Source organism: Symphalangus syndactylus, chromosome 17, assembly GCF_028878055.3.
Source record: "Symphalangus syndactylus isolate Jambi chromosome 17, NHGRI_mSymSyn1-v2.1_pri, whole genome shotgun sequence".
Classification (NCBI taxonomy): Eukaryota; Metazoa; Chordata; class Mammalia; order Primates; family Hylobatidae; genus Symphalangus; species Symphalangus syndactylus.
The window spans coordinates 35645450-35662500 of record NC_072439.2 but is presented as its reverse complement, the minus strand read 5'-3'; the positions used below and the strand labels follow the sequence as shown (position 1 = coordinate 35662500).

The 17051-nt window shown below is 49.3% G+C and overlaps 1 protein-coding gene across 3 annotated transcripts; it reads right to left on the bottom strand.

Annotated features, from left to right (window-relative positions):
• Nucleotides 1-478: 478 nt before the first annotated feature.
• Nucleotides 479-17016, bottom strand: CALCOCO1 (calcium binding and coiled-coil domain 1). Of its 3 annotated transcripts, XM_063621466.1 has the most exons (17): nucleotides 16866-16991; nucleotides 15708-15798; nucleotides 14572-14751; nucleotides 14130-14232; nucleotides 12937-13127; nucleotides 11364-11522; nucleotides 10806-10954; nucleotides 9089-9179; nucleotides 5615-5770; nucleotides 5146-5400; nucleotides 4553-4678; nucleotides 3973-4068; nucleotides 3505-3613; nucleotides 3073-3272; nucleotides 2472-2578; nucleotides 2147-2218; nucleotides 479-1496 (listed from the first exon to the last, which is right to left on the bottom strand). In XM_063621466.1, the coding sequence occupies exons 3-17, from the start codon at nucleotides 14725-14727 to the stop codon at nucleotides 1319-1321; spliced, it is 2148 nt and encodes a 715-aa protein (XP_063477536.1). In that variant the 5' UTR covers nucleotides 14728-14751; nucleotides 15708-15798; nucleotides 16866-16991; the 3' UTR covers nucleotides 479-1318. The 3 variants fall into 3 exon arrangements, with proteins under 3 accessions (XP_063477536.1, XP_055104214.1, XP_063477537.1); XM_055248239.2 differs by lacking the exons at nucleotides 2147-2218; nucleotides 15708-15798 and having other exon boundaries at nucleotides 16866-17016; XM_063621467.1 differs by lacking the exons at nucleotides 2147-2218; nucleotides 15708-15798 and having other exon boundaries at nucleotides 2472-2575; nucleotides 16866-17016.
• Nucleotides 17017-17051: the final 35 nt, after the last annotated feature.

Here is a 17051-nt window from a genome sequence, read left to right as displayed (position 1 = left end):
AAACAGAAACAGGAGGAATATAAAATCGCCTTTAGAGGTATGAGGCTTAGGGTATTTTTTACTAACTAGATACTCAAAGGTGTACACTCTTGACAGGAATAAAGCCTGCCCTTTGGCATAAGGTACAGTGATGGCTGCTATGAAAGGTGAAGGTCTGTGCAGTGGGAAACTTGTCCCACTTTTCCACGGCACGCGTCCACCCTGGGACTAAACCCTGAGTAGAAGTGACAGGGACCCATGAGTTTGCTCCCTCCCCAACTGCTGCATTATCCAAGCCAGACTCCCGCTTGAGACAACCCACTCATGGCCAGCACACCAGGAGGCATGATAGGACAGCAACTGCCCGGCATCCCCTGCCATGAGGCAGGGATGCGTCCCCTCTTTCCCTCCTCCCTCCACCAGGGTCTAAGAGCCGGAGGTCTGGGCCCTGTGTTCCAGTCACACCTCATGATAAGAACACATTTTGTGACAACAGTCATATATATCATATAAATATATTTGTTCAAACTACAAAGGGATGGATATCAGGGGAAAGCTTTTATTGCTGTGGGGGGACCTGGAAAGGGAGCGGGGGCTTGGAAATGGGGATACCTGGGACCACTTGTTCCCCCCATCCCTCACAGAAGGCACAAATACATTATTTCTTTCCATGTGAGGAGATGCGAGGACAGGATACAGAATACAGGAATCCTCAAAAATACAAAAAACCCCTCCAAACTGAATACCTAAGGTTATGGAAAAGGCTGGGGTGGGGCACAGAAGGCAATGGGGGAACAGAAAGAAGAACCAATGAAGCTGAAAACCAAAAGGGACCTGAGAGGCCGTGATGTCCATGCTGCTGCCTCTACGCAGGCCCCAGAGAAAACTCAGGTAAACAAACAGAAACCTCAAATAAGAGAGGGTAGGGTGCCCCAGGAATTGGCTTTGGGGCATCAGACAAGGGAGTGTGAGTGTGAGTGTGTGTGTGCAGTGGCTGTGTATCAGAAACAACCAGGGCTAGGAGTGAACGATTCTATTCCCACAGGGGAAGGCCTCCTCCATCCCGGTTCCTCCAAAACCACTTTCAGGGGGTAAATTCAGCCACTGCTTCCGAACAGGACTCCTCCCTGGGACAAAAGAGCCAGGTAGGAGAGGATGAAGTGAGAAATCTTGGGATGAAAACAGGGCACACAGAAGCGGTTCTTAGGGAACAGAGTATCATGGAGCCCAGTGTGCTAGAAAATGCGCATGAAACCTAAGTGTATGCGCGCGCGCGTGTGTGTGTGTGTGTGTGTGTGTGTGCATGAGTGTGTATTTGTGCATGTACGAGGGCGTAAGATCACTCAAAGGTGAAGGGGTCCTGGGTGCTGAAAAAGAAGTGTCCATCCATGTGGTCCTCCAGGGCATCCTTGTCACTCTCAGCAGGAAAGCGCTCCTTACAGATAGGACACTCCTTCCATGTGGGGGTGGCAGGGCCCCCAGTGCTGGTTTCTGACAGGGGACCCACTGTAAAGCCACTAAGAGAGACAGAGGGGAAAGGGAGAGGGTCGGCGTGCTCTGTTCGCTTCTTGACTTGCAGACTTCGGAGAGCAGGACCCATGTGCCTGGGTTCCCAGGTTGCCCTGTGCCTAATGCAGCATCCTGGCCTCTCCCACAGCGTCTTTCTCCCCACAATCCTGGAAGGCTTATTTTTCCAGTTCCCCATGTCCTCTCTTCTTTAGCCCCTGCTGGTCTCTGCAGTGCAGAGCCCATCCCCCAACCTCCTGCTCTCCTCCCTCCATCTCCGTCTGCTGCCTAATGAGGCTGAAAATGAGTCTGACATCATCCTTCATCTTCCTGCTCCAGCCAAGAAGGATGACAGCATCGCCTCCCTGCCCTGAGCCCATCTCACATCCAGGCAAAACTGGGACTAGATGATCAAATCTCTCTTCCCTGTACCTGCCCCCTTGAACCTGGGAATAAAAGGGAAGGTAGAAGTGGACAATCTGATAGCTGAAACCCCCACCTCTGTAGGTTCCCTTCCCTAAGGGTCACCCAGGGAAGTCAGGGAAGAGGGAAAGCATTTCAGTTGTAGCCAGATGGATGCTGGATCCCAGTCTTCTCTCTGCTCCTATCCCTGGGGCCCGTGGTCACCTCCCTTCCTCCCCAGAGGATCCTAGGTACCTACCTGGTGGTTGGGGAAGGGGTAGAGGCAGGAGAGAGGGGAAGCAGGGCAATTTGGGCTCTGCAGAAGATGGTGCTAGAACAACATAGAAGCCAGTTAAAGGCAGGACCTCTGAGTGCATTGATAAGATAGGGGTAGGGATTACCTGACGGCATCTGGGATTTGGAGCAGTGAGTCATTTTCCTTGTTAACCATACCTGTATCTCCTTTTCTTGGCTGAGGCCAAGAAGGGCAGGGGTTGGGAGCAGGGCCTGGTGACTGTCCACACGGATGCCCTTTCCCTCTGACCTCCTCCCACCTCCCTCCTGGCCTTGCTGGTTGAACTCACCTGGCCACGTCATAGAAGGCACTGCCCAGTTCAGGAAGCAGCAAGTTGGCCTCCTCACCCCCACTCTGCACAGCTGCCATCAGGACTGACTTCTCATCTTCAGCCTCCTGGATGCCGAAGAGACAGGGTTGGGCTTTTGGGTGGTGTCCCAAGATGGGGGAGCAGCACATTGGGACAGGTATGGGAAGAGCAGCCAAGGCTAGGACAGTGACCTGAGGGGCTTAGGAAGAGTGAGGCAGGAGAGGTGTTTTGAGGGACTGGTGAATAATAAGAGAATGAGTGTGGGGGAGAAGCAGTGAGGCTACTGGGCTGGTCTGGGTTTTGGGATGGTATCTACTGGTGTGGCATTGAAGAGAGGCTGGGCCTGCCTCCTCTCCCCTGGGAAAAAGAGAGCCCTGTATGGCTAAGATTCCTTCTCTAATTAGCCGGGGGTGCCTGCCTGTGGTCCCAGCTACTCTTGGGAGACTGAGGTGGAAGGATCGCTTCAGCCCAGGAGGCAGAGGCTGCAGTGAGCCAAGATCGTGCTGCACTCCAGGCTGGGACACTTGGGTTTGGCCCTACCCCTCCTTACTGCTTCTGCGCAGGCTCCTCCACTGCTCACCGAGTCAGAGCTACTGTCCTCAGCTGGCCCAGAGAGGTGAGGAGAAATGGGAGCCGGCTGACTGATGACAACAAGGGGAGAAGCCTCTCGAGGCCCAGCAGGAGAGGAGCCTGGGTCTCCACGCTCACAAAGGCCATAGGATGGGAGCCTCATGTCTTCTGGGGACTCGTCCTCTGAGTCTGTCAGAGCTGCCGGGCAGCCTGTAGGAAATGAAGCAGGCAGAGAAGAAAAAAGGATGTGTTGTGAGAAGTTGGACCAGCTGTCTCCTCTGGATGAGGGGTATCATTAGACTAAACAGGGGCCAGGGTCTGGGAAAGAAAAGGCAAAACACATTGAAGGCAAAGGCAGCTCCCAGCAAGGTTACGTGGAGCCTTCCTCAACAGTGGGAGGTAGAGTGGGGAAGAGGTGTTTCAAGATTGGGGCTATACGGACTCAGCCCCGCAGCGGCCTCCTCATCCTCTGTGGTGGCATCCTCATTCCACTTCTCATCTGCCACCTTCTCCAGGCGGGCCTCTAGCTTTCTCATGTACTCTAGCAATTCCTGGAATTGGGAAGGAAAAAGGCAGGTGCTAGAGAATGGGAAGGTGCCAACCTTGCTAGCCTGCAGAGCCATTCTCTGCACCCAAGAACTCTTAGCTCCTCAGGATTAGATGCCTTCAGCAAAGATTGGGGCAACTTCAGGCAGACACTTCCCCCAGCACCCCTGCTTCACCACTTACATCCCTCTCTTCTCCCAGAGATCATCCCCTGTCCTGCCAAGTCGGCTAATAAGAGAAGCCAGGGTATGGGCCCTCTTGGAGAGAACAGTTTCTAAGCCAAGAGATGACGGGAGTTTACAAAGTTTCTAGCCCTCAAGTCCTCACCTGTGGCATCCACGGGGCCTGGGTTATGGGTGCTCACCTGCTTCTCCTCCTGTAACTGCTCCTTTTCCTTCTGGAGCACACGCAGGGCTGACCGCAGCTCTGTCAGCTCCCGCTTACTTTCTGACAACTGTACCTGAGGGAAGAGGGCCCAATGGAATCTGGAGCCTAGAATGTACCTCCAAGAACCTGGACTCTAGGACCAGGACCAGCAATCTAGAACCAGGTCTCCCCATGTCTCTGCTTCTTCCCTGCTCTGACACACACACACAGGAATTCCCAACACTCTTCCTCCACGAGTACTTTGTCTTGGGCCACAGAGACTCAGTTTTCTAAGTCTTAGTCTCTGCCTCTCGAGTGGGGACCTGGATGACTTCCTCTAGGCTGGGGGGGCCACTCTATAATTCTCCTAAGTCACCTCTACTGGGCCCAGATGCGTGCCCTGAGAGCAGAAAAAAATGCACATTTCAAACCAGCGAGGGCTTGCGTGTGCAAGTGAAATGCCACCCAACATGTAAGTGGACACCCAGCACTTCTGAGCCCGTACCCAAGACAGAGAGAAGGGGTATGGATGCCTCAGGAGGCCATAGGACAGGACCCTTGGCGGCTGGGTGCCTCACCAGGCTAGAATCCTTTTCCCGGGCCAGCTCAGTCTTGAACACTTGGTTTTGGGTCCTCTCCTCCTGAACTGCCTTCTCCAATCGAAGTATCTCTGCACTCAGCTTCAGGATCTTGTCCTTCTCTGCCTGGGAGATAGCCAAGAAGGAAAACGGGAGAGTGGAGGGGGAAGAAAAAGGAACACCACTGTCAACAGCACCATCCCTTACTGTGTCCTTTCCTTTATTTAAAGCATCATTTTTAGAGCACTTTCCCCTTTTTGCCTTCATTTCCTATACCCTCTGAATGAAGGACAGGACATGACGGCAGGTGCTGCTTGATTAGGAATGGGCATTATGGCAGGGCCTGGGGTCTAGGACAGAAAATGTTTCTGTTCCAAGGAAGGTACTCTGGTGATCAGGATTGGGATACCCCGGTTAGGGATGGGTCATGCCTAGAAAGTAAAGTGTACCTCCCTCAAAGCCCCTCTCCACCCGAGTCCTCTAAGGTTCTCAACCCCTCTTCTCTCCTCCCAGAGGGTCTGACCACATGTAGGAGTCCCCACAGAGGTGGGGGCAGTGGCCATCAGATTGCCAGGTGCCCCCCATCCCTCTACCTCCACACTCTGCAGCAGCCCTGCCCGCTCCTTGCTCCATTGGCATTTTTCTTCCTTCAAATGCAAACCGAGCTCAGCCAGCCTGCCGTTAACTTCAGCCACTTCCAGGCGGCTGCGGTGTAGTTCGGCTATGGTGCGGTCCCTGGCTGCTGCTGCGCTGGCCAACTCCTCCCCAAGAAGGGTGGCTTTCTGCTGGCTTGAGGCTGCAAGCTCCTGGGCCCCTCGAAGCTGCTCCTTCAAGGGCTCCAGCTCAGCCTCAGGAGAAAGGAGGAGATGGAGATCAGAGTTCCCAGTGAATCATTTGTCAGCCGGGGAGGTAACCAGGCTCCCTTCACTCCACTGCATTAGGACTCGTGGTTGTGTTATTTAGTCTTTAGCCATGTCTCTCCCCTTCTCTTTAGACACTCAGGCTTTTCTACAACTTGCCCTTGGAATTTCCCGTTTCCTGTTGCCAAGGGGCCTTACTCACCACCCGCTGCTGGGCCTGGCCTAGGGTGTCCTTCATCTGGGCCACCTTGTCTTTCAGTCGCTGGGCCTGAGCACTCTGCTCCTCTTGCCAGCTCTTGGCTTCCTTCAGGTCCAAATTTAAGCGATGGTTCTCCTGTTGTGCCACTTGGAGCTCAGCCTGAGGGAAGTGGAAAGCAGGTAAGGAAAGGGGTATGTGTGTTGGGGTGGCTTGGGAGGTGAACCATTGTGATGAGAGAGGTCAAGGTTCCACTTCTCAGATTTAACACACGCTCAAGCCTTCAGCTATTGCCAGCCCTTCTTGGGTTCTCAGCTCAAATAACTCAATCCTGCATATCCAGTCTCCAGCTCCCAAACTGAGGTATCCAGCATCACAGCCTCGGGTCTTCCATGTAGGCATTCCATGTACCATTTCTGCTACTCCATACTTTCTCTTAAATCAAAACTCAGTCTTCATGCCCCACAGGCCCCTTAAACTCGACAGTTTACCTCCCACCCCATCCCAGTCTTTCCTACTCTTATTTCCGTCCAGGATACCAATTAGCCCCACGTTACTCAGGATGGAGTAACCTGGTGCCCTTGGTGCCATGCTTGGCTCTGTCTTCTCCCTAGCAGCCCACAGGAAAACCTATTGCTTCTCCATCCTGGTCACAGTCATTTCCCCTTCTCTATTACCACCACAACCACATTATCTCAGACTCTGGTCATTTCTTGCTTGGACTACTGAAAAACTTCATAACTAGCTCATTCTCCACAAGGGAATCAGATTATTCTTCTTTAGGTACAGTTCTGATTCTTTAAATACAGTTATTTTCTTTTTTAGAGATAGGGTCTGGCTCTGTCACCAAGACTGGAGTGAAGTAGCACGGTCACGGCTCACTGCAGCCTCCAACTCCTGGGCTCAAGCAATTGTCTCAACTCAGCCTCCCCAGTAGCTGGGATTATAGGTGTGTGCCACCATATAGGTGTGGTCTGCCTAATTTTTGTATTTTTTTGTAGAGACGAGACAGGGTCTCACTATGTTGCCCAGGCTTGTCTTGAACTCCTGAGCTCGAGGGATCCTCCTGCCTTTGCCTCCCAAAATGTTGGGATTACAGGCGTGGGCCACTACACCTGGCCATAAGTACAGTACATGTCACCCCTGCTTGAAAAATCATCAAAGCCTTTCACTGCTTGTGGAATAAAAATGAAGCTCAAGATCCTCCACAGTCTAACCTAGGCCTTATCTCAAACACTTCACCTGCACATTCAACTGCCCTGAGTGTTCTGGCCTTTAAGCCTTTGCTCATGTCTTTCTCTATTCCTAGAATAGCCTCACGCTCATCTCTGTCTACTCAAATTCTACCTATTCTACTGCTGAGCAAAGGGTTTTTTAACGATCTTCCACATAAACCCAGGGTACTGAAGAAGGGATTTAGGAGTTCTGCAGATATTTGATTTGAATGTCTTCTAAATTATTAACAATTATGTTAAAAAAAAAAAAAACACACAAGGCCAGGTGCAGTGGCTCACGCCTGCAATCTTGGCATGATTTGGGAGGCTGAGGCGGGCGGATCACCTGAGGTCAGAAGTTTGAGACCAGCCTGGCCAACATGGCGAAACCCCATCTCTACTAAAAATACAAAAAATTAGCTGGGCGTGGTGGCGGGTGCCTGTAATCCCAGCTACTCAGGAGGCTGAGACAGAAGAATCACTTGAACCCGGAAGGCAGAGGTTGCAGTGAGCTGAGATCGCGCCACTGCACTCCAGCCTGGGCAACAAGATGAAACTCCGTCTCAAAACAAACAAACAAAACAAATAAAACCCATAAAATCACAAGTTAACACACTGGAGATCACCAATTGACATATGTTTCCAGGTTAATTCATTTTTGTGCAAAGCTCAGAATAGTTTCTATTGTATTTTCTATTGAATTGAAGAGTAAACTGAGTTGCAAGGTGGACAGTTTAAAAATTGTTATTTGCACCTACTTGTGTGTGACTCAAGGTGTTCTTGATATTGTACAACCAAAATAAAATACAGAAATACATTAGTTGCTGAGGCTGACAGAACAGTCATCGATAGCCTCTCATTTCAAAGTTTGGTATGCCTCAAAATTACCTAATTGCTTTCATTACCTTTTAAGTAAAGGTTATACATTCAAATTTATAAAAATAAATTTATAGTAATAAAACATTGTTTTTGTTTATTCAGTGAGACTCCACAAAAGATTAAAAACTGTATTGGTGGGAGGAGAGGAAAGGGTTCTGCTAAAAAGTTTGAAACTACATGCCCCACACCCCACCCTTTTTTTTCTGAGACAGAATCTTGCTCTGTCACCCAGGCTAGAGTGCAGGGGTGCAATCATAGCACACTGCAGCCTTGACCTCCTGGGCTCCAGCAATCCTTCCACCTGTTTCCTGAGTAGCTGGGACTACAGGTGCATGCCACCATGCCTGGCTAATTTTTAAAATTTTTTGTAGAGATGGGGTCTCACTACATTGCCCAGGCTGGTTTTGAACTCCTGGGCTTGAACAATCCTCCTGCCTCGGCCTCCCAAAGTGTTATGATCACAGGTGTGAGCTACCATGCCCAGCCATGGCCCTCCCTTTTTTTTTTTTGAGACAGAGTCTTACTCTGTTGCCCAGGCTGGAGAGCCGTAGTGTGATCTAGGCTCACTGCAATTTCTGCCTCCAGGGTTCAAGTGATTCTCCTGCCTCAGCCTCCAGAGTAGCTGGGATTACAGGCACCTGACACCACACCTGGCTAATTTTTGTACTTTTAGTAGAGAGGGGGTTTCACCATGTTAGCCAGGCTGGTCTTGAACTCCCGACCTCAGGGCATCCGCCTGCCTCAGCCTCCCAAAGTGCTGGGATTACAGGCATGAGCCACTGTCCCTGGCCTCCACACCCCTTTTAAAAAGACTTTTCTAATGTCTCTAACAAGATGTGCACTCATACACCTCCCTGGAGCTCCACGATACTTTATTAGATTTCTCTTGAGGCCAGGCGCAGTGGCTCACACCTGTAATCCCAGCAATTTGGGAAGCTGAGGTGGGTGGATCACTTGAGGTCAAGAGTTGAAGACCAGCCTGCCCAACATGGTGAAACCCTATCTGTACTAAAAATACAAAAGTTAGCTGGGCATGGTGGCACGTGCCTGTAATCCCCGCTGCTCAGGTAACTGAGACATGAGAGTTGCTTGAACCCGGGAGGCAGAGGTTGCACTGAGCTGAGATCATACCACCACACTTCAGCATAGGAGACAAAGTGAGACTCTGTCTCCGAAAAACAAACAAAAAAAAGATTTCTCTTGTGACACCCTTATATGTCACTTTTCCACTCTGACTAATCCTGATTGGGGTATATGTCTTATGTTCCCTAGTAGAGTGCACACAATGTCTTCTTTACATTTTTATTCCCTTTGGTGTCCGGCTCCCGAGAGGGAATCAAACACTGGCTGGACAATGGGGAAAGCAAATCAACTCTGAGCCCCTTACCTCGCTTTGCTCCTTGTCTGCTTGTACTTCTTTCAGTTGCCCAAGGAGCTTCTCTTGTTCCCGAGTCAGGGCCTTCACTGTGTCTCTAAGCCTGTGATTGGTGGGATGACATGTCAGACAATCTGCTCCACCCAGAGAAGGAATGGACTCAGGCCTCTGTCTTGTGCTCTGCTGCTGCTGCTCTAGGCCCAGAGCTCCATTTCACTCTGGGATGCATAAATCCCCAAGCCAGCTGATCCAGTTCTAAGCCCCAGGAAACCAAGATTCCAGGTTCTAGAGAACAATTTAGACAGAAATCGTTTTTCTTATCTTTTTGTGTAATATTTTAAGGAATGTTTTGCTGATGGCTCCCATTGTTTTCATTCAATCAAGAGACTAGAATCTAGTCTTTTTGAGACAAGGGCAGTCATTATTGATTATAAACTTTTGATCCAGACCAGAAGTTGGCAGACTCTTTCTGTAAAGGGCCTGATAGTAAAGATTTTATGCTTTGCAGTCCATGTGGTCTCTGTGGCATCTACTCAACTCTGCCATTGTAGTGCAGGACCATCCATTGACAATATGTAAATGAATGAGCATGATGTTTCAATAAAACTTGAACACAGATTTGAAGTTCATACAACTTTCACATGTCACAAAATATTCTTCTTTTAATTTGTTCTTAACCATTAAAAGATGTAAAAACTATTCTTACCTGTGGGTTATACAACAGGTGGCAGGCTAGATTTGGCTTGTGGGCCATAGTTGTTGACCCCTGGTCTAGACAGCCCCTAATCTTTTACAGATGCTCAATCTGACCACTGCTTTTCTAACCTATGACTTAGAATGTTGACATCTAATATCTCCCTAGGGCGAGACTAACATATCCTGAAGAAGCCTCTCAGATGAACTCACTTACTACTTTGGGCGTTGGATAGAATGCCTCTTTCTTTTAAACAGTTTTTTAAAATATCACACCTACCAGTACTAAATGAAACATAATTATGTCATTTAATGAAATAAGGAACTAGAGTGTTTAAACTGGTGAAAATTTGAAGGATGGACACGGGAGGTGGTAGTCAATATTTACACTACTTGGTAGAGAAAACAATTTTCTGGAAGAAGAAAGAAATTTATTCTATGTGGCTCCAGAGGTCTCGGGACCCCCTGGTAAGTTATAGGAGAGTAGAGTTTGGCTCAATACAAGAGATACAGAAATGACAGCTGTCAAATGTTAAAGAGGCTGCCTCCTGAGGGTGACCTCTTACATACCCTCACACATATCTTACAATCCCAGTGCTAAGAGTCTATGATTTGTATCTTTTTTTCCAGGGCAGAGATTCCATAACATTCCTGGATCACCAGTTATAATAGTAAGAACACAATCTGATCTTATCTTTCCTGTGGCCAAATCTGAAATCCATCCTCTCTTATCTTGCACTGACTTCCATCCATTCTCTTCTTCCAAATCCTCCACTCCTAGCTGTTGCTCAGCTTTTGCTGTACAATAAGTGGTAACTATGATTATTTCTGAAGCAGAGGAATACAGAAGAGCATTTGGACAGATGGTAGAGAGCTTGGCAGAAAAGGGTATCCCCAGTAACTAGCTTGAGTGAGGGTGAGAGGGAAAGAGAAAGCGTGTGAGGCACACAGCAGGTCTGCTTGCCTGAGAGAGGGGGCTGGAGTGTGGGGGTCATGGAAGGGAGAGGAAGTGATGGGGTCAGTGGACTCCCCTCACCTGTCCAGCTCCACTTCCTTCGTCAGCACTTTCTCACTGATGGTCTGGATGTCATCCTCTAGCTCCAGGATGCGTGCCACATGGTCTCCCTGTTGCCGGCTCAGGATGTCCCTCTCTTCTGTGATCTCCCCATGGGACCGGGAAATCCCCTGAAATTAAGTTTCCCCCAGAAGAAAAGGGAGATTGGGACTCATCTCTCAAGTGGTGGAACAAAGCCTTAGGAAGAGCACACCAGGGTATGACTGCTCCCACCTGGCTATCACATTGCCTTCCTTGAAAAAGAAACTGTAAGGGAACATTCCCTTACCTATCAACGTGGCCACCTCCACCTTACCCCAGCACTCCTATGTTCAAAGAACTGAGTCTCATTACAAGTTTGGAACATGTCTCTTGTCACATCAAGTTTAATCCCACCCATTACCCCTTAAACCTATTTCCTTGATGCCAGAACCACTGTGAAAGCCCACTAATATCTCTCCTTCACCCTCTTCACTGGGTTCAGATTTTGGACGCTGGGTGAGCAGCCAGGCCCTGTCCCCTACCTGGCCCAGCTCCCACCTTGTACTGTTCCATCAGCTCCGTGTGCTCCTGCCTGGCAGTTGCCAGAGCCCTCTCGAGCTCCTGCACTCGGCTCCTCAGCTCTGTCACCTGTCCCTCCAGCTGCAGCTTCAGCTGCATCAGGTCATTCCGTTCTTGCTGGCTCTCATCGAGCTGGTTCTACAGGCAGCAGAAGGAGAAGGGGAGTGTGCTGGTGGAGTACCCCTTCTAAGGTCCCATCCTCACCACTCTCCAGGTGCACTTTGGGGTTGGGAAGTTACATAGCTTTGGGTTATAAAGAGGTGAGGAAGGGGATGCTCAGTGTGCTACCGAATCCCGTCCACCACCCAGGCAGACGCACCAGCTCATGGCACTCTGAATTGCCCATCTCTCTTACCTCACCCCACCCTAGGCCTGGCCCTTTCCTCACCCAGCAATTGCAGGAATCCCTCGTGTGGCACAAGTCAATGAACACAGACACAAGGGACGGCTCCCCTAATTTTACCCTATCTGCTCTGGAGTTGGACAGACTTGGGTTCAAATCTTCAATGCAATTTTTACTAGCTATGTGATTTTTTTTAAAGATAGGGTCTCACTATGTTGCCCAGGCTGGAGTGCAGTGGCTAGCCATAGATGCAACCATAGCATACCATACCTCAAACTCCTGGCCTCAAGCAATCCTTCCACCTCAGTGTCTCCCCCAGTAGCTGGGACTACAGACACATGCCACTACACCCAGCTAGCTAGTGATTTTGAACAAGCTTCTTAACTTCTCTAAGTCTCTGTGTCCTCATCTGTAACATGATCCCTTAGTCTGAATTGTTGTAAGGCTCAAATGAGAATCATGATTGTGAAAACGCAACAGAGAGTAGGAGCTCACACATCTTTCACTTACGTGAGATATAAACATCTTCCTGGGTGACAGAGCAAGGCTGTCTCAAAAAAAAAGAAAAGAAAAGAAAAGAAAAGAAAAGAAAAAAAAAACCCAAAAAACAAACACAAAAACCCCAAACAGTATCATTTCAACAAGTAGTCAAAATAAAAATTATTGAAGTCTTTTACATTCTCTTTAAAAAATACTAAGTCTTCAAAATCTGGAATATATTTTACCCTTATAGTACATCTCAGTTTGGATTAATTGCATTTGAAGTGCTCAAGAGCCATATATAGTTAAGAGCCTTTGGTATTGGATAGTACAGGTCTGGGGCCTTGCCTATCTGCTCTCACTCCCCACTTGTCCTGGAAGCAGGTCTTGTGCTCCCCTTTCTCTGAATGTTCCCTGGAGTAGCCTCTCTCCACCCTTTGATCTTCCTCTAGGGCATAGGGCAGGATGTAGTGCGTGGAGAAGGAAGGCTGCAAAAGTTCTTATGAAATCCTGAGTTACACTGGCCTGTGGGTGGTCTCCTTTCCTGCCTTACATGTTCGTGTATGTCTATGTTAGACTGAGACTCTCCTGGAGGCAGGACTTTGTCTAACTTTCAGTGAGATCTTTAGTTGAGGCCACAGATGAGGGGAGGGTAAGGTAGGAAGGGTCCTCTTGCAATGCTGTCTCCCACTCCCTTGCCTGGGAATAACTCTGTTGCTCTTTTCTCACCTGTAACACAGTTGCCTTGGGGACAACCAGCAGGATGTCAGAGCCCCCATCAGCCTCCTCCAGAGTCACCAGTTCATCCATGGGCCTTGGCTCTCGGAACTGGAAAGGAGGGCTCTGCCCACACACCCGGCCCTGGCGGTTCACATATCGGAACTGGTAGAGCTGAGCTCCTGGTTTGGGCAGGTAGCTGGCTGTGGGAAGAAGAATGGACCCAGGACCCCAGTGATCCACTGTCCTTGGCTCTAGCCCCTTGCTCAGTGTTCCATATACTGTTTCTTCTCTTCTCCACCTCCCACAGGCCATTTCTTTTCCTAGGATACTCTTCTCCCTCCTTTCTGCCTGTCCCTCTCCTTCCTTTCTTTCCCAAACCCACTCCCCCTCTATCATAATCATGCTAGTTACCATGTAGTGAGTGCCTACCATGTACCAGACACTGTGGTAACACTTTTTATTTTATTTTATCTTGAGACAGAGTCTTGCTCTGTCGCCCAGGCTGGAGTGCAGTGGTGCGATCTTGGCTCGTTGCCACCTCCGCCTCCCAGGTTCAAGAGATTCTCCTGCCTCAGCCTCGTGAGTAGCTGGGACTACAGGCATGCACCACCATGCCTGGCTAATTTTTTTGTATTTTTAGTAGAGACGGGGTTTTGCCATGTCGGCCAGGCTGGTCCTGAATTCCTGACCTCAAGTGATCCACCCACCTTGGCCTCCCAAAGTGCTGGAGTCACCACACCTGGCCTACAGCTTTCATTTTTAAATCCTTGTAATGTCCCTATAAGCCAGGCATCCCCTTTTACTGTTAAGATAACAGACACAGGGAGGTTATGTAATTTGCCCAAGGCCAAACAGCTTGTAAGTGTTAGAGGTGGGATTTGAACCCAGGTCTTTCCCTCTTCTCACCACATAATGCTACCTCCCCCTCTTCCTTACCCCCCGTCCCCCCATTTTTCGTTCTTTGAGTAGGACATGGGACTAGATGCCCTGTGAAGTTCCTTCTGTTTCTATGTCCCTGATTCTGCGATAATCCCATGATTCTCTATCTGCTGAGCCCTGTTGGATATATTCTCATTATATTTATTTTCGTTTATTTTTCCTTGTCCTTTGTGCCTAACTTCTAATGTTTCTGAGCCCACTACCTTCTTTCAAACCTCTACTGCCTTGGCTCCTCTCTCCCAATTTTCCATCTTCCCTTGTACCTTGGAACTGGACACTGGTGTGAATGGGGGAACCATCAGTTGTACTTTCAGGCACGGAAGACCACACAAATGTGTGGTAATCCCGAACACAGGCAGCCTCCACCTGTGAAAGCCCAAGGTTGGAGAAAGGTATGGTCATGGAACTACCTTCTACAGATGGAAGAAAGGGCTGAGGGCTTGAATAAGGGGGGCAGGATGGAGCTACAGTGGCAACAATGACAAGAGAAAGGGAAAGTGGAGGGACACTAATGTGTCAGTAAAGAACAAGGCTAAGATGGAGAAAATATGTGCTTTGGTTATACAGATGGCCTCTGTCATCTGTGACATCTTTCTCTCTTCTTCTCTATCAACATGAGGTTGAGAATTCAAGAGCCCAATCATTCCCCTTATTCCAACCAACCCACAGTCCATAAACCTAAGCCAAAAGGGGTTCCAGAGATACCTTGAAGATGCCAATCCAGTCACTGGCACTGGGCATGGTGCCTGGGGGAAGGGTGTAGTGACATTCCACCTTGGTGTTGGGGATGTAGGTCCGGGCTACATTCAGAAAGTTGACTCCACCACGGGATGGTGCCCGGCTTAGTGGTGATTCTTCCATTCTGGCCTTGAGATATCCGTCTTCCTATGAAAGAAAGGGTTGATATCCTAAAGTCTCTCCAGTTCACCTCCTTCCCCCCACAGTTCCAGCACCACACACTCACAGCCCCTGCCACTAAACCTGGAGATAAGGCATACCTGGTTTCTAGTCCCTGAGGGTTATGGGACATTTTTGATGTAGGTCTGGCCTTCCAAGTCCGTCCCCATCCTGTCTCACACTGTACCCGCTCTGGCTCATAGACCCTTCTGAGGGTTCAGACTTCTCTAATTTTGCTCCCAAAAGGACACTGAGGGGGACAGAGCCTGGGATACTGAGACTTGGTCGACAGCCTCCATTTCTCCATCCCATCTCCCACACATCCTGGCTCTTGAATTCAAAATCCAACTGAGGTGTGGGGCCCTCTTATTGAGAGAGGTGTCCTTAACTACTCCTAAGCTTGTTGACCCAGCTGTATCTAGGAATGAGTTATGATATCAGAAAGCAGCAACTAATCTCTGAAAGGAATGGTTGAGCTTTCAGAGCTAGAATATGGCTGGGGGTCGGGGGGAACTGACAGCCCAAATCCTTAGGCTCCTGAGCTCTCAGCTCTTTTCATCTCTCTGAGCTGCCTACCCCCATGAATTCTAGGGAAGCAGAAAGCTTCTGCTGGCATCCAAGAGACAAAGGGAAGGGGAGGATATAAGGAAAGACAGGTTCTGTCCCTCGACTTATTATTCCAGAAAGTCAAGAATTCTGGAGGCGGCAACTTCAAGGGTGGAGTGAGGCGCTTAGCAGGAACGTGGTGCGGGTGGGGAGATGGAATGTGGGGGCCTGGAGCCAGGAAAGCCCCACCCCGGGGCAGGGAACAGACTAGAAAGTGGAAAGTAAGGGGCCCCAAGAAGTGGAAATGTATATTTAACGTTGAGGAAAGGGGAGATATTTCAAAAAAAACCTAACATTCTTCTCTCCAGACTGTGCCTGCAGCAGGACTAGAAACCTACTAGTTTCACTTTAGTATTTCTCTCCTCATTTTCTCTCTGCTCCCCTCAGCCTCCATCCTTCCATCTGTTTGTATTGGTAGCTGGAGACACACTATAGGATGGGGTTGAGAGGAAGGGGTGTTCCAAGTTAGCTGGAGAGAGTTATTTGGAAAATATGAGGGTGGGGTGAGGACAGATAACAATAATAACGATCAAGAGAACTCCTCAGTCCAGGGCTGTGAGATGGCCCTCTTATTCATCACTCCTTTCCAGCCCACTAATCTACTTCCTGTGTCACTCACAGCTGACATGTCCAACCAGCCATTGCCACTAGTCATATGCACGCCCCCAAACATCACAAACCCACACCAGGCTGAAGTCCAGGGGACAGGAGCTTTAAAAGAAAACAGAAACTCAGTGGATAAAGGTGAGCCAGCAACACAAAAAGGGGCAGCTTCTGCCCCCCAAATAGGTAGAACAAAAAGTTTTTTTTTTTTATGTTCATCTCTCTGAAAAATTCCCGGTTGAAACTAGTCCATGTTTTCTCCAAATGCAATTCTTCCAGCTTTCTAAGGGTGGGGGTAAGTTGTCCCCAAAGATATACCTGGAGAACCCTAAAACACACCCCACAAAGAAAATCCGTAACAGCTGTAAACATTCTTCATGTCCGAAAGAAAGTTCTGGGCACCTAAGATGTAGGTGTGTAGCCTGATTCAGATGTTCACATTGGGGGCGGAGAGCGGGTGTCCCACCCCCTACTCTGTAGGGCTCTAGAGTTCCCTGACTTTCTACAACTTGGAAGGTCCCCCTTCCTCCCCAGGGATTCAGCGTCGTAAAGGCCTTTGGATTTGCGTAGGGGAGAGAGAGAAGACGTGTAGGGGACACGTCTTGCCTGGGAAAGAATAAGCAGATTTCAGCTCCCCTAAAGGGATCAGCTTTATAGAGACGTATTGAGAAGAAAGAGAGGACGACGAGGGAGCGCCCCCCCCAATCAGAGTCCCCTTGAAACCAAGATCTCCCCAAACAGCGGGGGTGGCTTTTCCAGTACGGAAAGCGTTAAAACCCAAACGCTCCTGTATCCCCCTTCGACAGTTCCCTTACGTTATCCTTCCCTAAACTGGAAAGTGGGGTGACCCTCTCCTCCCATAAGATCGCCCCCAATTAGGCCAAGTTTCTTACCCAACAGTCGGATCAGCTGTTCCCCTCACCTTTTCACCAACAACAAAAACAGCACTCCGACTTCTGGAGGGGGTGGGAGAAGAGTGGGCGCGAGGGCTTCTGGGTTTGTGGTTCTTCTGCGCTCTTTTGCCGCCGCGCGCTCGGATCTAGGACTATACATCCCAGAAGGCTGCGCGCAAGGAGGGC

Coding starts and splice junctions, on each gene's coding strand:
- CALCOCO1 (XM_063621466.1), bottom strand. CDS start 14,727: ATGGAAGAATCACCACTAAGCCGGGCACCATCCCGTGGTGGAGTCAAC. Junction 14,233..14,571: donor ACTGGATTGGCATCTTCAAG/GTATCTCTGGAA, acceptor GGGCTTTCACAG/GTGGAGGCTGCCTGTGTTCG. Junction 4,679..5,145: donor GGCTGCTGCAGAGTGTGGAG/GTAGAGGGATGG, acceptor GCTATCTCCCAG/GCAGAGAAGGACAAGATCCT.